The 18906-nt window shown below is 42.5% G+C and overlaps 1 protein-coding gene across 1 annotated transcript in view; it reads right to left on the reverse strand.

Annotated features, from left to right (window-relative positions):
• The window catches only part of LOC111979307 (TRAF3-interacting protein 1), a 38309-nt gene that overhangs the window by 6829 nt on the left and 12574 nt on the right, over nucleotides 1-18906 (reverse strand). Inside the window, exons 3-9 of the mRNA XM_070449085.1 lie at nucleotides 5772-5843; nucleotides 5612-5674; nucleotides 5455-5526; nucleotides 5088-5165; nucleotides 4931-5002; nucleotides 4715-4789; nucleotides 3054-3131 (exon numbers count right to left, since the gene is read on the reverse strand). Coding sequence (XP_070305186.1) covers nucleotides 3054-3131; nucleotides 4715-4789; nucleotides 4931-5002; nucleotides 5088-5165; nucleotides 5455-5526; nucleotides 5612-5674; nucleotides 5772-5843 — 510 coding nt within the window. The remainder of the gene's footprint in view (nucleotides 1-3053; nucleotides 3132-4714; nucleotides 4790-4930; nucleotides 5003-5087; nucleotides 5166-5454; nucleotides 5527-5611; nucleotides 5675-5771; nucleotides 5844-18906) is intronic.

Consider the following 18906-nt stretch of genomic DNA (forward strand, 5'->3'; position numbering starts at 1 on the left):
CGCATAGCGATGTTGGCTCGTAAGCCCTAGGTAAGTGCTCTTCTTGCCAACTGTTCTGCCTCGCTCCTAGGAAGTGCCACTTCCCTGCCATCCTGATTCCTCCTCCCCTCCGTTCCCCCTCCTCTCTTCTGTGATTGGATTCCGTGCAAACATTGTTTGTGAAAAGAAGGTCGACGACATCCGATCCTCGTTTGCTAAGTCAAACGACACCGCGGTTTCTGCTCACACTGCCTACCTGTGGCTTTTGACCTCTTTCTCCGCCTCTCTCTCAGATGAAATCTCGCGTCTTGTGACGGCCGGCCGCCCAACAACCTGCCCTGTTGACCCTATCCCTCCTCTCTTTCTCCAGACCATTTCCGGAGACCTTCTCCCTTACTCCTCGCTCATCAACTCATCCTTGACCGCTGGCTACGTCCCTTCCGTCTTCAAGAGAGCGAGAGTTGCACCCCTTCTGAAAAAACCTACACTCGATCCCTCCGATGTCAACAACTACAGACCAGTATCCCTTCTTTCTTTCCTCTCCAAAATCTTGAACGTGCGTCCTTGGCCAGCTCTCCTGCTATCTTCTTCAGAATGACCTCTTGATCCAAATCAGTCAGGTTTCAAGACTAGTCATTCAACTGAGAGCTGCTCTTCTCTGTGTCACGGAGGCGCTCCGCACTGCTAAAGCTAACTCTCTCTCCTCTGCTCTCATCCTTCTAGACCTATCGGCTGCCTTTGATACTGTGAACCATCAGATCCTCCTCTCCACCCTCTCCGAGCTGGGCATCTCCGGCGCGGCCCACGCTTGGATCTGCGTCCTACCTGACAGGTCGCTCCTAACCAGGTGGCGTGGCGAGAATCTGTCTCCGCACCACGTGCTCTCACCACTGGTGTCCCCAGGGTCTGTTCTAGGCCTCGTCCTATTCTCGCTATACACCAAGTCACTTGGCTCTGTCATATCCTCACATGGTCTTCTCTATCATTGCTATGCAGACGACACACATATTAATCTTCTCCTTTCCCCCCTCTGATAACCAGGTGGTGAATCGCATCTCTGCATGTCTGGCAGACATATCAGTGTGGATGACGGATCACCTCAAGCTGAACCTCGGCAAGACGGAGCTGCTTCTCTGCCTCGCGGGAAGGACTGCCCGTTCCATGATTCTCGCCATCACGGTTGACAACTCCATTGTGTCCTCATCCCAGAGTGCTAAGAACCTTGGGCGTGATCCTGGACAACACCTGTCGTTCTCAACTAACATCAAGGCGGTGACCCGTTCCTGTAGGTTCATGCTCTACAAACATTCGCAGAGTACGACCTGCCTCACGCAGAAGCGGCGCAGGTCCTAATCCAGGCACTTGTCATCTCCCGTCTGGATTACTGCAACTCGCTGTTGGCTGGGCTCCCTGCCTGTGCCATTAAACCCCTACAACTCATCCAGAACGCCGCAGCCCGTCTGGTGTTCAACTTTCCCAAGTTTCTCTCACGTCACCGCCGCTCCTCCCTCCTCTCACTGGCTTCCAGTTGAAGCTCGCATCCGTTACAAGACCATGGTGCTTGCCTACGGATGTGAGGGGAACGGCACCTCCGTACCTTTCAGGCTCTGATCAGCCCTACACCCAAACAAGGGCACTGCGTTCATCCACCTCTGGCCTGCTCGCCTCCTACCTCTGAGGAAGTACAGTTCCGCGCTCAGCCCAGTCAAAACTGTTCGCTGCTCTCTGGCACCCCAATGGTGGACAAACTCCCTCACGACGCCAGGTAGCGGAGTCAATCACCACCTTCGGAGACACCCTGAAACCCCACCTCTTTAAGGAATACCTAGGATAGGATAAAGTAATCCTTCTAACCCCCCCCCCCTTGAAATAGAGTTACATGCACTAATTGTAAAGTGGTTGTTCCACTGGATATCATAAGGTGAATGCACCAATTTGTAAGTCGCTCTGGATAAGAGCGTCTGCTAAATGACTTAAATGTAAATGTAAATGTAAATTAAGTTTGCCGATGACACAACAGTGGCAGGCCAGATCACCGACAACGACGCAACAGCCTATAGGGAGGAGGTCAGAGACGTGGGCGTATGGTGCCAGTGGACCGAGCACGCCCCCATTCTCATCGACAGGGCTGTAGTGGAGCAGGTTGAGAGCTTCAAGTTCCTTGGTGTCCACATCCCCAACAAACTAACATGGTCCAAGCACACCAAGACAGTCGTGAAGAGGGCACGACAAAACCTATTCCCCCTCAGGAGACTGAAAAGATTTGGCATGGGTCCTCAGATCCTCAAAAGGTTCTACAGCTGCACCATCGAGGGCATCCTGACTGGTTGCATCACTGCCTAGTACGGAAATTGCTCGGCCTCTGACCGTAAGGCACTACAGAGGGTAGTGTGTACGGCCCAGTACATTACTGGGGCAAAGCTTCCTGCCTTCCAGGACCTCTATAACAGGTGGTGTCAGAGGAAGGCCCTAAAAATTGTCAAGACTCCAGCCACCCTAGTCATAGACTGTTCTCTCTGCTACAGCATGGCACGCTGTCCCGGAGCGCCAAGTCTAGGTCCAAGAGGCTTCTAAACAGCTTCTACCCCCAAGCCATAAGACTCCTGAACATCTAATCAAATGGATACCCAGACTATTTGCATTGACCCCCTCTCCCCCTCTTTTACACCGCTGCTACTCTCTATTGTTATCATCTATGCATAGTCACTTTAATAACTCTACCGACATGTACATATTACCTCAACTAACCGGTGCCCCCGCACATTGACTCTGTACCGGTATCCCCCTGTATATAGTCTCGCTATTGTTATTTTACTGTTGCTCTTTAATTACTTGTTACTTTTATTTCTTCTTCTTAAGCGTATTTTTTTAAACTGCATTGTTGAGAGATCATTGTTTGTAGAAAGTTCGTCCTGACACACGCAGAGAGAGAACAAGTACCTTAGACTTGACCTGAACACCAAGGTTGTTATATGAAAAATAAATACTAAGTACGTTTTGAGGACTGAAGTTCCCAATTGAAGAATAAAGAGTACCAAAAATAGTACAAAAATAAACCCCATCAAAATCCTCACCTGCTTGGCTTCAAAGTGTTTGTCAGAAAAGGTGAGTTTCTCCCTAGAGTCTGATAGGTCTTCATCCCTTTCCTTATCCTGCAATAAAGTATAAAATGTCATCACTCATCAACATCAAAAGCATCTAGAGAAGTTAAAGCCTACTGGATGATATTGTTTAGTTGTCCTTTTCATATAGTAGGGTGTCCAATCAAAAATGTATATTTTGACCAATGTGTAGATAATCCTCTAAGAAAATCAATGGTTCAAACCTCATGTCGTTATCATAATTCATTCAAAAGTTATTGGAGTTTTTACCCTTGTAGGATGGCCAAAATTAGGGTGACTAACTCAATGGAGGACAGAAAAAAACAGGTCAAAAATAAGGAACCTTTCACAGCTTTATGTCAGCTAAAGTTAAAACCCCAAAGCAATTTTTGTAATTTTCTTTTTAAATAAAAAGTATTCGGAAAGTATTCAGACCCCTTCACTTTTTCCCATAACGACAAAGCAAAAACAGGTTTTTAGAAATATTTGTAACATTTATTAAAATTTTTAAACAGAAATATGTGATAGTTCAGTTAAATTATTTTTCATAAATTTGCTAAAATTGATAAAAAACTGTTTTTGCTTCGTCATTATGGGGTATTGTCTGAAGATTGATGAAAATAATATTTTATCAAGGCTGTAATGAAACAAAATTTGGAAAAATTGAAGGGGTCTGAAAAGTTTCAGAATGCACTATGTCTAATAAATCACTGTATGTGTTTATTTAATGAAAATAATTCCAAAATATATTTGCAATATTTTATTTCCCTGAGCCTCCTTTGGCCCTAGAAATGCTCAGTTTTGATCGTGTGGGCGTCAGGAAACAAATTTGAAGATATTTACATGCACAGCCCTGATAGGATGGTCTAGAGCCACCCCCTTACCCAGATGAACAGTCATTGGTTTATTATAATCCAATCACATTACTTTCCAGTTAAACTCGTAATCTGTCTTCTTGAATCCGCAGGACATAAAACAATATAGAGATAAAATGGATATCAATTTTGAGAGATGACATGTGGTATTTTCATATTTTAGTATACGCTTTTCATTGTAATGCAAAATTAATATGAAAAGCTTCTCACAAAAACAAGTGTATCTCAGTGAAATGTCAACGGAGCACTGAGCATACACCAAGCGTTTTATTTTCAAATGCTTTTACATTTAATTCAGCTAGTGACACGCTAATTTAGCTATTTGTGACCTGCTGAAAAATTTGAAGACAACCACCACAACATGTAATATCCTCAAAAGTTGTTGTGAGAAAGCTGCACTGCTCTGTCAACAGAGCTCGGTGCTTATTATCTGATGTATTACATTACGAAATCCGAATTTGTTGATATAATGTTAATCAAATGTTAATGAAAGACCCCAATGAATGATTCAGAACATGAATAATCATATTTGTCTTGGTAAAATATATTTTATAACATAAGGAAGTAAAATTTCATCAAAGCTCGTTTTCACCGACTCTGGATAGAGGGGGTGGACACCCTACATATAGTAATGGACTAACTGAGTCAAATAATTATACAGAGAATTAGTACAGGTACAAGCAAATAGTATAAATCAACGTTAAGCAGAAATCATAAAAGTAAAATGAGGACTATGCTAAGTTTATGAGTAAGACTCGCCTTTGAGGTCTTTTCCGAGAGACTGTCAGTGCTGGCTGAGAGATCACTGTGAGTAGATAGGTCATCCAGATTACCCTAAAAGACACAGATGACAATATGCATTTTAGATTTATCTGTGACTATCAATGTTGCCATGTGAAAAACTACTATTCCGTTACAAGGTTGTTTACTGTTTCTGTTAGGTAAACTATACCTCTGAAGAGACATCACACTCACCTGAGAATGTGTCCTATCCCCCAGGGACTTGGGGGATTTTCTAAACATTCCACTGAACACTCCTCCCTTCTCCTGTAAAATAAGGGCAGGTCAGTGGTGATCCTACTGTATGCCATTGGAAATAGTCAAATGAGGAATCTGTTAACTGAAGACTAACCTTAGTGTTGATGTTGACAACGAGACTGTCATTGCTGCCTCGCCTGGATGAAAGCTCACTGTCTGTTGACAAATGATCCTGAGACACAGTAAACAGTACATGTGTTCTAAAAATACATATACTTGTGGTATAAAAACATTTTTCATAAAATATCCTCCAATTACTGAAACATCAGTTAGGAAAATATACACTGAGTGTACAAAACATTAAGGACACCTTTCCATGACACAGACTGACCAGGTGAATCCAGGTGAAAGCTATGATCCCTTATTGATGTCACTTGTTAAATCCACTTCAAATCAGTGTAGATGAAGGGGAGGAGACAGGTTAAAGAAGGATTTTTAAGCCTTGAGACATGGACACACACCTGAGCATGTGTTACATCTTGGGAGGGCTTGGGAGACTTCTTTAAAATTCCTTTGAACATCCCTCCTTTCTCCTGAAAAAGAAGTAGGAGGCAAGTTGATAATTTTGCCCATTGATCAATGAGCAGTGATGAAAGTCTCCCCCAGCCTCATACATACCTTAGTGTTGTTGTCAAGGCTGACATTGTTGGCTGAGAGCTCAGTGTTTACAGACAAATGATCCTATCAATAGGATGTATGTTACGTCAATACAGTCAGACTTCATCAAATCAAGATGTAGATACATTGTAATAGTTTAATATATTGACATCATTATCACCTGCACAGGTACTGAGTGTTCTGCTGGTTTAGAGGATCTTTTGAACATCCCACTGAATTTTCCTCCTTTTTCCTGGGAAAGAGTGGGGTAAGAGTAGAAATCAATGACTATATATAATGAATGGACAAAGCCATCGATCACGTGACACCATTCATTCCTATTTGAAGACTCATTGGCTGCAGTCCAAACAAGTTAATTTTACCCCCTCAGCCATCGCCCTAGCCACTTTCCCTCGGGGGATCCCTGTCGAAACTGGATGCAGTTTGATTGCCAACTTAATTAAGTGGAGGTCCAATTCACAAACGTCGCCCCCTCGGCCCTCGAGTTAGCGAGTGAAGAACTTTGATAACTTGTGGGGTTGATATAACCCACAGTTTAATGCAAACTGTAGTCACGTGTCAAACTCTGGTGGCCACGAAATGTCAAATTTAATCAACACGGCTGCATTTTCAGCATGTGAGACATAATTATGACACTAGCTTGCTAAAGAAAATATATAGATGACATTGATTTTAGAGTTGGAAAATGAGAATGACACTCAAATAGGCTTAGTCTCATAAGAAGGAGCCTACACAACATAGCTAGCTTCATAAACATATTTTGTGTAATTCTGAAATGTATTGGAATAAATGACCAAAACTATAAAACTAGCTAGCTAGCTATGGGTAACTGTAGCTACCTAGATGACAGGAGTGATAGCTAGCTACGTTAATAGCTTTAGGTTGCCTCTCCGATTATCACTCTCCCTCGCTTGAGCAAGGGACATTTGAAGTACACTCGGATATGACGATGAAAAACGTCATTCAAGGGCCGAGGGCTGTCTACTTTGCGTTTGGACTGCAGCCAATAGCGCATTGAAGACTAATTAAATTGGTTAAGATTGTCCTACATAACATGCTTCGTTTGAGCTACACCAGGAAGTGACGTTGCAGGCTAGTTCAGTGTTGCCCCGTCTCATTGAATAACTCAAGTTGAAGGCCGACTGAGGTACTGCAGGTTGCCATTAGCAACTAAATTATCCTTATAACTTCATCTGTGTGCAATTTTTAAAGAATCTGTTCAAGAACATACATCTGGTGTATTACAAGAAACTATTGGAACCATGATTGTCTTTGACTATATTGTAACAACCCTGGGTTTATAAGCGTGGAAATCGATTATGCCACGCGAGCATGCTTTTGCAGCACAGTCGATAGCGCGCCGGACTTCGGGCTAGAAGGTCGAGGGTTCGAGACCTGCTCCCTGCTGTTTCATTACAATATATATATATATATATATATATATATATATTTTTTTTTTACACGAAGATTGACCACAAAGATTGCAATTTTTCCATTCACTATAATGGGGGATCCTGTTTTCCACTAACGATACCTGCAGTACCGCTCAGCCTTCAACAACCGTAACTTCAAAGACAGGGTCAGTAGTTCTCCCCTGGTATAAATATATATTGTGTCACCATTTTTTAGGAAATCATGATGAAAGTGGACATTTTGGGCCATTTTTAGACCTATACATGCTTCCTGTAAGACCCTATGATCTGTGAACCGTACATGATACAGACAACATCTTGGTGTCATTATACTCCTTATAGTGGGCTCTAACATATGGAGTATGTCCTGATTCAGAATTTTTTTTCACATTCATTTATTCAACATTCAAAATATTAATATTTCAAATGTACAACTTTTTTTGTGTTAATTTCAAGACACTGTTTGGAACAATATACTCTACAAGTACATCAAATGTCCAGAGTTGGCTCTAGGCTAATTTTGAAGGTATGATACATTTTATGAGCACCACCAACACAGTGAATGGGAAAATGGATTCAAAGGGAACTCCTTCTGCTGGTGATTGGCTGAATGTGCAATCCTAATTGAGGGCTGTGATTGGTTAATGACTTATAGGGCTCTATTTTAACAAACCAAACGCAATGGTAAATCTAAGCACTGGTGGTAGCGCTATAGGTCCGGGTGTGTCAGAAATATTTTTGCTAATTTCACATCCATTATTATGAGCGCAATAGCTGGCGGTGGTGCAAAAGCGCTGGGTTTTGATGAATAAACAAGTTGTAGGTGTGAGGAGGACTTGGCCACTCACTGGCCAATCAAGGCTTTCCATGGCTTAATAATGCATGTTTTTGTCTCAAGTTCTGTAGGTTATTGACAGTCTTTGCATTGTCATCAACTCCAATTTGGCTGGGGGCACGGAATATTCTCATCCTAGTCCATTGTGGATTGATACTACGCTCTATTAAATTGCTTAGGCTACAGTAAAGAGTGATAGCAAAAGCAAAAGAAAACATGTAGTGTTTGCTCAATATGTTTGAAGTGTTGATAGTCAACAGTGTTGTAATTGTTTTTTTTGTGTTGTAATTGTTTTTTCAAGTTAAACGGAAAACAAGCAATTGTTACAGGAAAATAACTTCAATGTTTCCAAATACCAGTGTCACCAGATTATCTCATATCTTGTTCCATGATGGGCATATAGTCTACATCAGGAGTGTCAAACTAATTCCATGGAGGGCCTAGTGTCTGTGGGTTTTTGGCTTTTCCATTCAATTAAGCCCTAGACAATGAGGTGAGGGGAGTTCCTTAATATTTAGTGACCTTAATTCATCAATCAAGTACAAGGGAGGAGCGAAAACCCGCAGACACTTGGGACCTTGGTGGAACGAGTTTGACACTTGTGGCCGACATGGAAGTTTTTACGCACATCCAAAATAAAAACAGAAGCTGGCTACAATAACGTAATAGCCTACATAGATAAAAAGGGGATGTTTGGCTGCTGCCGAACTTGATCTTTTAATAAAGCTTTGGTAATTAAGATTTACTTCAAAGCGGTATCATGGGCTAAACACTTTATGGTCTACAGTTTTGACTACTTGGCAAATGGATTGGGCTTGACCAAAAAAAACTGCCTTCATTGAGAGGAGGGGAAGCTACGCTTGGTTTTTAATGAAATGAAACAAAATGGGGGAAAAAAACATTTGTTTTCAATTTTTACAGGCACAAAAAAGCACATCTCTCTTGTTCTATGTGCATATGGGCACAAGCGATCTTATATTAAACAGGTACATTATCAATCCTGGCGCTAGGGTTTGAAAATATACGAACAAAAATATAAACGCAACATACTGTCACGTTCCTGACCTTATTTCCTTTGTTTAGTCTTTGTTTAGTTGGTCAGGACGTGAGCTGGGTGGGTATATTCTATGTTTTGTGTTTCTATGTTGGGTTTATTGTTTGGCCTAATATGGTTCTCAATCAGAGGCAGGTGTTTGTCATTGTCTCTGATTGGGAACCATATTAAGGTAGGCTGTTTTCACTGTTTGTTTGTGGGTGTTTGTTCCTGTTCGTGCGTTATTTGTGTTTTACAGTGGTGCAAAAAAGTATTTAGTCAGCCACCAATTGTGCAAGTTCTCCCACTTAAAAAGACGAGAGAGGCCTGTAATTTTCATCATAGGTACACTTCAACTATGACAGACAAAATGAGAGAAAGAAATCCAGAAAATCACATTGTAGGATTTTTTATGAATTTATTTGCAAATTATGGTGGAAAATAAGTATTTGGTCAATAACAAAAGTTTATCTAAATACTTTGTTATATACCCTTTGTTGGCAACTGACAGAGGTCAAACGTTTTCTGTAAGTCTTCACAAGGTTTTCAACACACTGTTGGGTGGTATTTTGGCCCCATTCCTCCATGCAGATTCACTCTAGAGTAGTGATGTTTTGGGGCTGTTGCTGGGAACACGGACTTTCAACTCCCTCACAAAGATTTTCTATGGGGTTGAGATCTGGAGACTGGCTAGGCCACTCCAGGACCTTGAAATGCTTCTTACGAGCCACTCCTTCGTTGCCCGGGCGGTGTGTTTTTGGGATCATTGTCATGCTGAAAGACCCAGCCACGTTTCATCTTCAATGCCCTTGCTGATGGAAGGAGGTTTTCACTCAAAATTCACGATACATGGCCCCATTCATTCTTTCCTTTACACCGATCAGTCGTCTGGTCCCTTTGCAGAAAAACAGCCCCCAAAGCATGATGTTTCCACACCCCATGCTTCACAGTAGGTATGGTGTTCTTTGGATGCACTCAAGATTCTTTTGTCCTCCAAACACGACGAGTTGAGTTTTTTACCAAAAAGTTCTAATTTGGTTTCATCTGACCATATGACATTCTCCCCAATCATCTTCTGGATCATCACCAAATGCTCTCTAGCAAACTTCAGACGGGCCTGGACATTGTACTGGCTAAGCAGGGGGGACACGTCTGGCACTGCAGGATTTGAGTCCCTGGCGCGTAGTGTGTTACTGATGGTAGGCTTTGTTTACTTTGGTCCCAGCCTCTCTGCAGGTCATTCACTAGGTTCTTGTGATCATTTTGACCCCACGGGTGAGATCTTGCGTGGACCCCAGATCGAGGGAGATTATCAGTGGTCTTGTATGTCTTCCATTTCCTAATAATTGCTGCCACAGTTGATTTCTTCAAACCAAGCTGCTTACCTATTGCAGATTCAGTCTTCCCAGCCTGGTGCAGGTCTACAATTTTGTTTCTGGTGTCCTTTTGACAGCTCTTTGGTCTTGGCCATGTGGAGTTTGGAGTGTGACTGTTTTGAGGTGTGGACAGGTGTCTTTATACTGATAACAAGTTCAAACAGGTGCCATTAATACAGGTAACGAGTGGAGGACAGAGGAGCCTCTTAAAGAAGAAGTTACAGGTCTGTGAGAGCCAGAAATCTTGCTTGTTTGTAGGTGACCAAATACTTATTTTCCACCATCATTTGCAAATAAATTCATTAAAAATCCTACAATGTGATTTTCTGGATTTTTTTTCCTCATTTTGTCTGTCATAGTTGAAGTGTACCTATGATGAAAATTACAGGCCTCTCTCATCTTTTTAAGTGGGAGAACTTGCACAATTGGTGGCTGACTAAATACTTTTTTGCCCCACTGTATATATTCTCAAGTTCAGGACTGTAGCGTCGTTGGGTTTCGTTTTGTTTATTGTTTTGTTCGTCTTTAAAAAAGTATTCAAATAAATATGGATACTTACCACGCTGCGATTTGGTCCTCCTCTCCTTCAACCAACGACAAGAGTCGTTACACATACAATATTTTCTAAGATTTTACCGACTACAGATATGCATCTGTTGGTCACAGATATAGTACTTTCAACAACAAAAAAGTAGCGGCGTGGATCAGAAAACAGGTCAGTATCTGGTGTGACCACCATTTGCATCATGCATCGCGACGCATCTCCTTTGCATAGAGTTGATCAGGTTGTTGATTGTGGCCTGTGGAATGTTATTCCACTCCTCTTCAATGGCTGTGCGAAGTTGCTGGATGATGGCGGGAACTGGAAAACGCTGTTGTACACATCGATGCAGATCATCCCAAACATGCTCAATGAGTGACATGGGCCTCTCGTCACGGTATCTTTGTGCATTCAAATTGCCATTGATAAAATGCAATTGTGTTCGTTGTCTGTAGCTTATGCCTGCCCATACTGTACCATGACCCAACCGCCAAACAAGGGGCACTCTGTTCACAATGTGGACATCAGCAAACAGCTTTCCCACACAACGCCATACATGTAGTCTGCGGTTGTGAGGCCAGTTGGACGTACTGCCAAATTCTCTAAAACGATATTGGAAGCAGCTTATGGTAGAGAAATGAACATCAAATTCTCTGGCAACAGCTCTGCTGGACATTCCTGCAGTCAGCATGCCAATTGCACACTCCCTCAAAACTTCAGGCATTTGTGGCATTGTGTTGTGTGACAAAACTGCACATTTTAAAGTGGCCTTTTATTGTCCCCAGCACAAGGTGCACCTGTTTAATGACCATGCTGTTTTATCAGCTTCTTGATATGCCACACCTGTTAGGTGGATGGATTATCTTGGCAAAGGAGAAATGCTCACTAAAAGGGATGTAAACACATTTGAGAGAAATAAGCTTTTTGTGCATATGGAACATTTCTGAGATCTTTTATTTCAGCTTATGAAACATGGGACCAACACTTTACATGTTGCATTTATATTTTTGTTCAGTGTAGAAGAGCAACTGCTGTAACAGGTCGAAATTGCAAACAAGCATGCATAATTGTGCTCACTTACGCCAGCCAAATATAGAGCCCATTATGTCCATTTCTGTGTACAGTGTCTTCAGAAAGTATTTACACCCTTTGACCTTTTCCACATTTTGTTGTGTTACAGCCTGAATGTTACATTGATTACATTTAGATTGTGTCACTGATCTACACACAATACAGTTTTGAAATTAATTTAAAAAGTGAATCTGTAATGTCTTCAGTCAATAAGTATTCAACCTCTTTGTTATGGCGAGCCTAAATAAGTTCAGCAGTAAAAATCTGCTTAACAAATCGCATAACAAGTTGCATGGACTCATTTCCTGTTCAATAATAGGGGTTAACATGATTTTTGAAAAACTACCCCATCTCTGTACCCCACACATACAATGATCTGTAAGGTTCCTCAATCTAGAAGTGAATTTCAAGCACAGATTCAACCACAAAGACCAGAGAGGTGTTTCAATGCCTTGCAAAGAAGGGCACTGCTTGGTATGCATCAGCATGGTAACGTTATCAATTAGGCTATTGGATGGTGTATCAATACACCCAGTCACTACAAAGATACAGGTGTCCTTCCTAACTCAGTTGCCAGATAGGAAGGAAACTGCTCAGGAATTTCACCATGAGGCCAACGGTGATTTTAAAACAGTTACATAGTTGAATAATGGATGTGATATGAGAAAACAGAGGATGGATCAACAATATTTTAGTTACTCCACAATATTAACCTAAATGAAAGAGTGACAAGAAGGAGCATGTACAGAATAAAACTATTCCGAAACATGCATCTTGTTTGCAACAAGGCACTTAAGCAATACTGCAAAAAAAGGTGGCAAAGAAATGAACCTTTTGTCCTGAATAGAAAGCATTATGTTTGGGGCAAATTCAACACAACACTGACTACACTCTTCATATTTTGAAGCATGGTGGTGGTTGCATCATGTTATGGGTATGCTTGTCATCAGCAAGGACTAGAAGCACAGAGGAAAACCTGGTTCAGTCTGCTTTCCAACAGACACTGGGAGACTAATTCAACTTTCAGAAGGACAAAAATCTAAAACACAACGCCAAATCTACACTGGATTTGCTTACCAAAATAACATTGAATGTTCCTGAGTGGCCTAGTTACAGTTTCAACTTAAATCAGCTTGAAAATCTATGGCAAGACTTGAGAATGGCTGTCTAGCAATGATCAACAATCAACTTGATAGAGCTTGAAGAATATATATATTTTTTAAAGGGCAAATATTGTACAAGCCAGGTGTGCAAAGCTCATAGAGACTTAACCAAAAAGACTCACAGCTGTAATAGCCGCCAAAGGTGCTTCTACAAAGTATTGACTCAGGGGTGTAAATAGTTATGTAAATTAGATATTTCTGTATTTCATTTTCAATAGTGGCTTAATTGCAGTTTGAACTTAAAATCAGCTTGAAAATCTTTGGCAGAGGCCTCCCGGGTGGCGCAGTGGTCTAGGGCACTGCATCGCAGTGCTAGCTGCGCCACCAGAGTCTCTGGGTTCGCGCCCAGGCTCTGTCGCAGCCGGCCGCGACCGGGAGGTCCGTGGGGCGACGCACAATTGGCATAGCGTCGTCCGGGTTAGGGAGGGTTTGGCCGGTAGGGATATCCTTGTCTCATCGCGCTCCAGCGACTCCTGTGGCGGGCCGGGCGCAGTGCGCGCTAACCAAGGGGGCCAGGTACACTGTGTTTCCTCCGACACATTGGTGCGGCTGGCTTCCGGGTTGGAGGCGCGCTGTGTTAAGAAGCAGTGCGGCTTGGTTGGGTTGTGCTTCGGAGGACGCATGGCTTTCGACCTTCGTCTCTCCCGAGCCCGTACGGGAGTTGTAGCGATGAGACAAGATAGTAATTACTAGCGATTGGATACCACGAAAATTGGGGAGAAAATGGGATAACATTTTTAAAAAAGAAAATCTTTGGCAAGACTTGAGAATCTAGCAATGATCAACAATCAACTCGACACAGTTTTAAAGAATTTAATAAAAGGGCAAATATTGTACGATCCAGGTGTGCAAAGCTCATAGAGACTTACCCAAAAAGAGTCACAGCTGTAATCGCTGCCAAAGTGCTTCTAAAAAAGTATTGACTCAGGGGGGTGAATACTTATGTAAATTAGATATGTCTCTATTTCATTTTCAATACATTTTCAATACATTTGCAAACATTTAGATTTTTTTTTCTCACTTTGTCATTATGGTGTATTGTGTGTAGATGGGTGAAAAAAATATTTAATCAATTTTGAATTCGGTCTGTAACACAACAAATTGTGGAATAAGTGAAGGGGTATGAATACTTTCTGAAGGCACTGTAGAAAATGGGTCATATCATTAAAAGTACCAGAGAGCCCACACTGAAAATTTGACATGTTTGAAGAGTATATTGTCACAAACAATATGTCTAAAGGGGTGCTTTAAAGATACTAATACAGTATTAATATTCTTTATGTTGAATAAAAGAATGTATGAAAAAAAAATGTAAAAGCATGTCAAACATCCTTCCTCCCAATGAAGTTACTATGTGAGAATGCTGATGAAGGCTGCCACCGAATCTAGGTCCATTTGTTTTGCATTTGTCCTGCAAAAAAATAAATATATACAGTACATTAAAACGTAAAGAATATTTCAGTGAGTGCGGGTTTTTCCTTTCTTCAATTACTATGTGATAATTGCCAGAACAATCTGTGATAGCAAAAATATTTTCAGGCTACGCTGGTGTGGAATTTTAAATAGTGGTATTAAAGACCAATCTATTACACTTTTTCCCCTACAGTAACTGTCCAGTCCTTCCAGATTTCTATGAAATATGACCAATAATTCATTACAATATAAGATAAATAGTTTTCCTTTTCCTTCCTTGTTGAATAGCAGTTTTTATGTGTTGGAATGGTGTGGGCGTACCCCAACAACTGTCACACCTGCTCCCACTCCCCATCTCTGGCGCTCGAGGGCGCTAGACGGCCCATCATTACACACACCTGCCACCATCATTACACGCATCAGCGCTTCATTGGACTCACCTGGACTCCATCACTTTATTGTTTGCCTCTTCTATCTATATCTGTCTATTCCTCAGTTTCACCGACTGAAAGGCTGCTAGCGCGCACCACCGCTACCTAGCTAGCCATTTCACATCGGTTACACTTGGACATGATAAAGATGTCGTTTACTGGTTGAAATCTGGTCTGGACGTCTTATAACCAGATCACAACAAGATTAAGACGTCTTTTTCATGACGTCTTTTTGGTTGATATCTGTTTTTTGGTTTAAATCTGATTGAACTACTGACCAGTTATCTAAATCAGGGATGGGCAACTGGTGGCCCGCGATGAAGGCCCTCGGATAAATTTTTAGGAACTTAGTCGAGGTCTCAACTTACTGTTGCAAGTTAGAATAGTAGACTACACAATGTGCAATTTCGAAATTTGGTTGTGCATCTGCAGTTTTACTCTTGTTATGTCAGTTACTGATAGTCAGTCAATTCACCCATGTCAGCGATTTTGTTGTTGTTGTTGGGATTGCTAAATTAGTTTAGTGGCCAGCTATCTAAACTCGTTATCATGGTCAAATTACAGGGGGACCCCATTGATTTTGTTAGTGTCACTCAGATATCATATTACAAACTGCAAACATTTCTCTCCACCCTATGGCAAAATGTGTAGAATTGCAGGACATTAGCAGTAAGACAGCTACTTCTCCTCTCTGCCTCATGCCAAAATGAGTAGAACTGCATGTCATTTGTCAAAAAAAATCTAAATCTTCTCTCCGCCCCATGGCTAAATTTGTATAATTGCAACAAACTTGCTTCAATAATGCAACATTTGCTCTACAACCCATGGCAAAATGTGTAGAATTGCATGAAATTAACTCTAAATTAAAAAAAAAAAAAATCTCTGGTGTCAAGAGGGGGGCCACCAAGATATGTTTTGCTCGCAATATGAGGGGGGGGTGGATCTGTGAGAAACTGCGGCCCCTCATAATGACTATTTTTTGTGGCCCGTACCCATATCAAATTTACCCATCCCTGATCTAAATGCTACTCACTTAATAGACACCAATATGTTTGTGGGCCATGCACCCATTGCATATAATACACTGGAACCAATCTTTTTCAACAGGGTTTGCATGATTCAGCTTAGCAGACTTAGCAGAGCGCACCAAAGAGAGTTAGGGTCTCGTGGAATACTTTACCCAGTCAACACTCTGGGCTCGGGCCTATTCTGTTTGAAACTCTGGGACTTGGCATGGACTCGGACTCAGATGGCTTCATGCGGGCCAAGCGCTTCCCGAGTCCAGCAGAATCAAATTACTCTGGACTCCGGAAGCCCAGCCGCGAGCTGCCCAGTGACATGAGCCTTCCAGACGAGCTAAATGACTTCTTTGCACACTTCGAGGCAAGCAACACTGAAGCATTCATGAGAGCACCAGCTATCTCGGACGACAGTGTGATCACGCTTTATGTAGCCGATGTGAGTAAGACCTTTAAAAAAGGTCAACACTCACAAGGCCGCAGGGCCAGACGGATTACCAGGACGTGTACTCAGAACATGCGCTGACCAACTGACAAGTGTCTTCACTGACATTTTCAACCTGTCCCTGACCGAGTCTGTAATACCTACATGTTTCAAGCAGACCACCATAGTCTCTGTGCCAAAGAACGCTAAGGTTAACCTGCCTATATGACTACCGACCAGTAGTACTCATGTCTGTAGCCATGAAGTGTTTTGAAAGGCTGGTCATGTCTCACATCAACACCATCATTCCAGAAACCCTAGACCCACCCCAATTCGCATACCACCCCAACAGATCCACAGATTATGCAATCTCTATTGCACTCCACATTACCCTTTCTCACCTGGACAAAAGGAGCACCTACGTGAGAATGTTGTTCATTGACTACAGCTCAGCGTTCAACACCATAGTGCCCTCAAAGCTCATCACTAAACTAAGGACCTTGGGACTAAACACCTCTCTCTGCAGCTGGATCCTGGACTTCCTGACGGGCCGCCCTCAGGTGGTAAGGGTAGGCAGCAACACATTTGCCACGTTGATCCTCAACACGGAGGCCCTTTAAGGGTGCGTGCTTAGTCCCCTCCTATACTCCCAGTTCCCCCACAACTGCGAGGCCAAGCACGACTCCAACACCATTCTTAAGTTTGCCGATGACACAAGTAGGCCGGTAGGCCTGATCACCGAAAACGATGAGACAGCCTATAGGGAGGAGGTCAGAGACCTGACAGTGTGGTGCCAGGACAACAACTTCTCCCTCAACGTGATCAAGACAATGGAGATGATCGTGGACTACAGGAGAAGGAGGGCCAAGCACGCCCCCATTCACATCGATGGGGCTGTAGTGGAGCAGGTTGAGAGCTTCAAGTTCCTTGGTGTCCACATCACCAACAAACTATCATGGAACAAAAACACCAAGACAGTCGTGAAGAGAGCACAACAATGCCTATTCTCCCTTGGAGGCTGAAAGGATTTGGCATGGGTCCTCAGATCCACAAAATGTTCTACAGCTGCACCATCGAGAGCATCCTGACTGGTTGCATCACTGCCTGGTATGGCAACTGCTCGGCATCCAATCGCAATGCTCTACAGAGGGTAGTGCGTATGGCCCAGTACATCACTGGGGCTAAGCTTCCTGCCATCCAGGACCTCTATACCAGGAGGTGTCAGAGGAGGGCCCTAAAAATGGTCAAAGACTCCAGCCACCCTAATCATAGACTGTTCTCTCTGCTACCACACGGCAAGCAGTACCGGAGCGCCAAGTCTAGGTCAAAAAGGCTCCTTAACAGCTTCTACCCCAAGCCATTACATTGCTGAACAGTTCATCAAATGGCTGCCCGGACTATTTGTATTGACACCCCCTTTTTTTTTACGCTGCTGCTACTCGCTGTTTATTATCTATGCATAGTCACTTTACCCCTACCTACATGTACATATTACATCAATTACCTCGTCTAACCGGTGCCACCGCACAATGACTCGGTAACAGTACTCGACTAACCTGTACCCCCGCATATTGACTCGGTACCAGTACCCCCTGTATATAGCCCCGTTATTCTTATTTTATTGTGTGACTTATTTGTGCTATACTTTAGTTTATTCAGTAAATATTTTCTTAAGTCTTATTTTTCTTAAAACTGCATTGTTGGTTAATGGCTTGTAAGTAAGCATTTCATGCTAACTATAAATACCTACAGTGGGGTAAAAAGTATTTAGTCAGCCACCAATTGTGCAAGTTCTCCCACTTAAAAAGATGAGAGAGGCCTGTAATTCATCATAGGTACACTTCAACTATGACAGACAAAATGAGAAAAAAAAATCCAGAAAATCACATTGTAGGATTTTTWATGAATTTATTTGCAAATTATGGTGGTAAATAAGTATTTGGTCACCTACAAACAAGCAAGATTTCTGGCTCTCACAGACCTGTAACTTCTTCTTTGAGAGGCTCCTCTGTCCTCCACTCATTACCTGTATTAATCGGCAACCTGTTTGAACGTGTTATAAGTTAAAAGACAACATGGTCCACAACCTCAACAGTCACACTCCCAAACTCCACTATGCCAGAACCAAAGAGCTGTCAAAGACAAACCAGAAACAAAATTAGTAGACCTGCACCAGGCTGGGGAAGACTGAATCTGAATAGGTAAGCAGCTTGGGTTTGAAGAAATCAAACTGTTGGGAGAATTATTAGGGAAATGGAAGACATACAAGCACCACTGATAATCCTCCCTCGATCTGGGGCTCCACGGCAAAGATCTCACCCCGTGGGTGGTCAAAATGATCACAAGGAACCGGTGAGCAAAAATCCCGAGAACCACACGGGGGGACCTAGTGAATGACCTGCAGAGAGCTGGGACCAAAGTAACAAAACCTACATCAGCAAGGCATTGAAGATGAAACGTGGCTGGGTCTTTCAGCATGACAATGATCCCTAACACACCGTCCAGGCAACGAAGGAGTGGCTTCGTAAGAAGCATTTCAAGGTCCTGGAGTGGCCTAGCAGTCTCCAGATCTCAACC

This window comes from Salvelinus sp. IW2-2015, linkage group LG19 (genome assembly GCF_002910315.2).
Source record: "Salvelinus sp. IW2-2015 linkage group LG19, ASM291031v2, whole genome shotgun sequence".
NCBI classification, from domain to species: Eukaryota; Metazoa; Chordata; class Actinopteri; order Salmoniformes; family Salmonidae; genus Salvelinus; species Salvelinus sp. IW2-2015.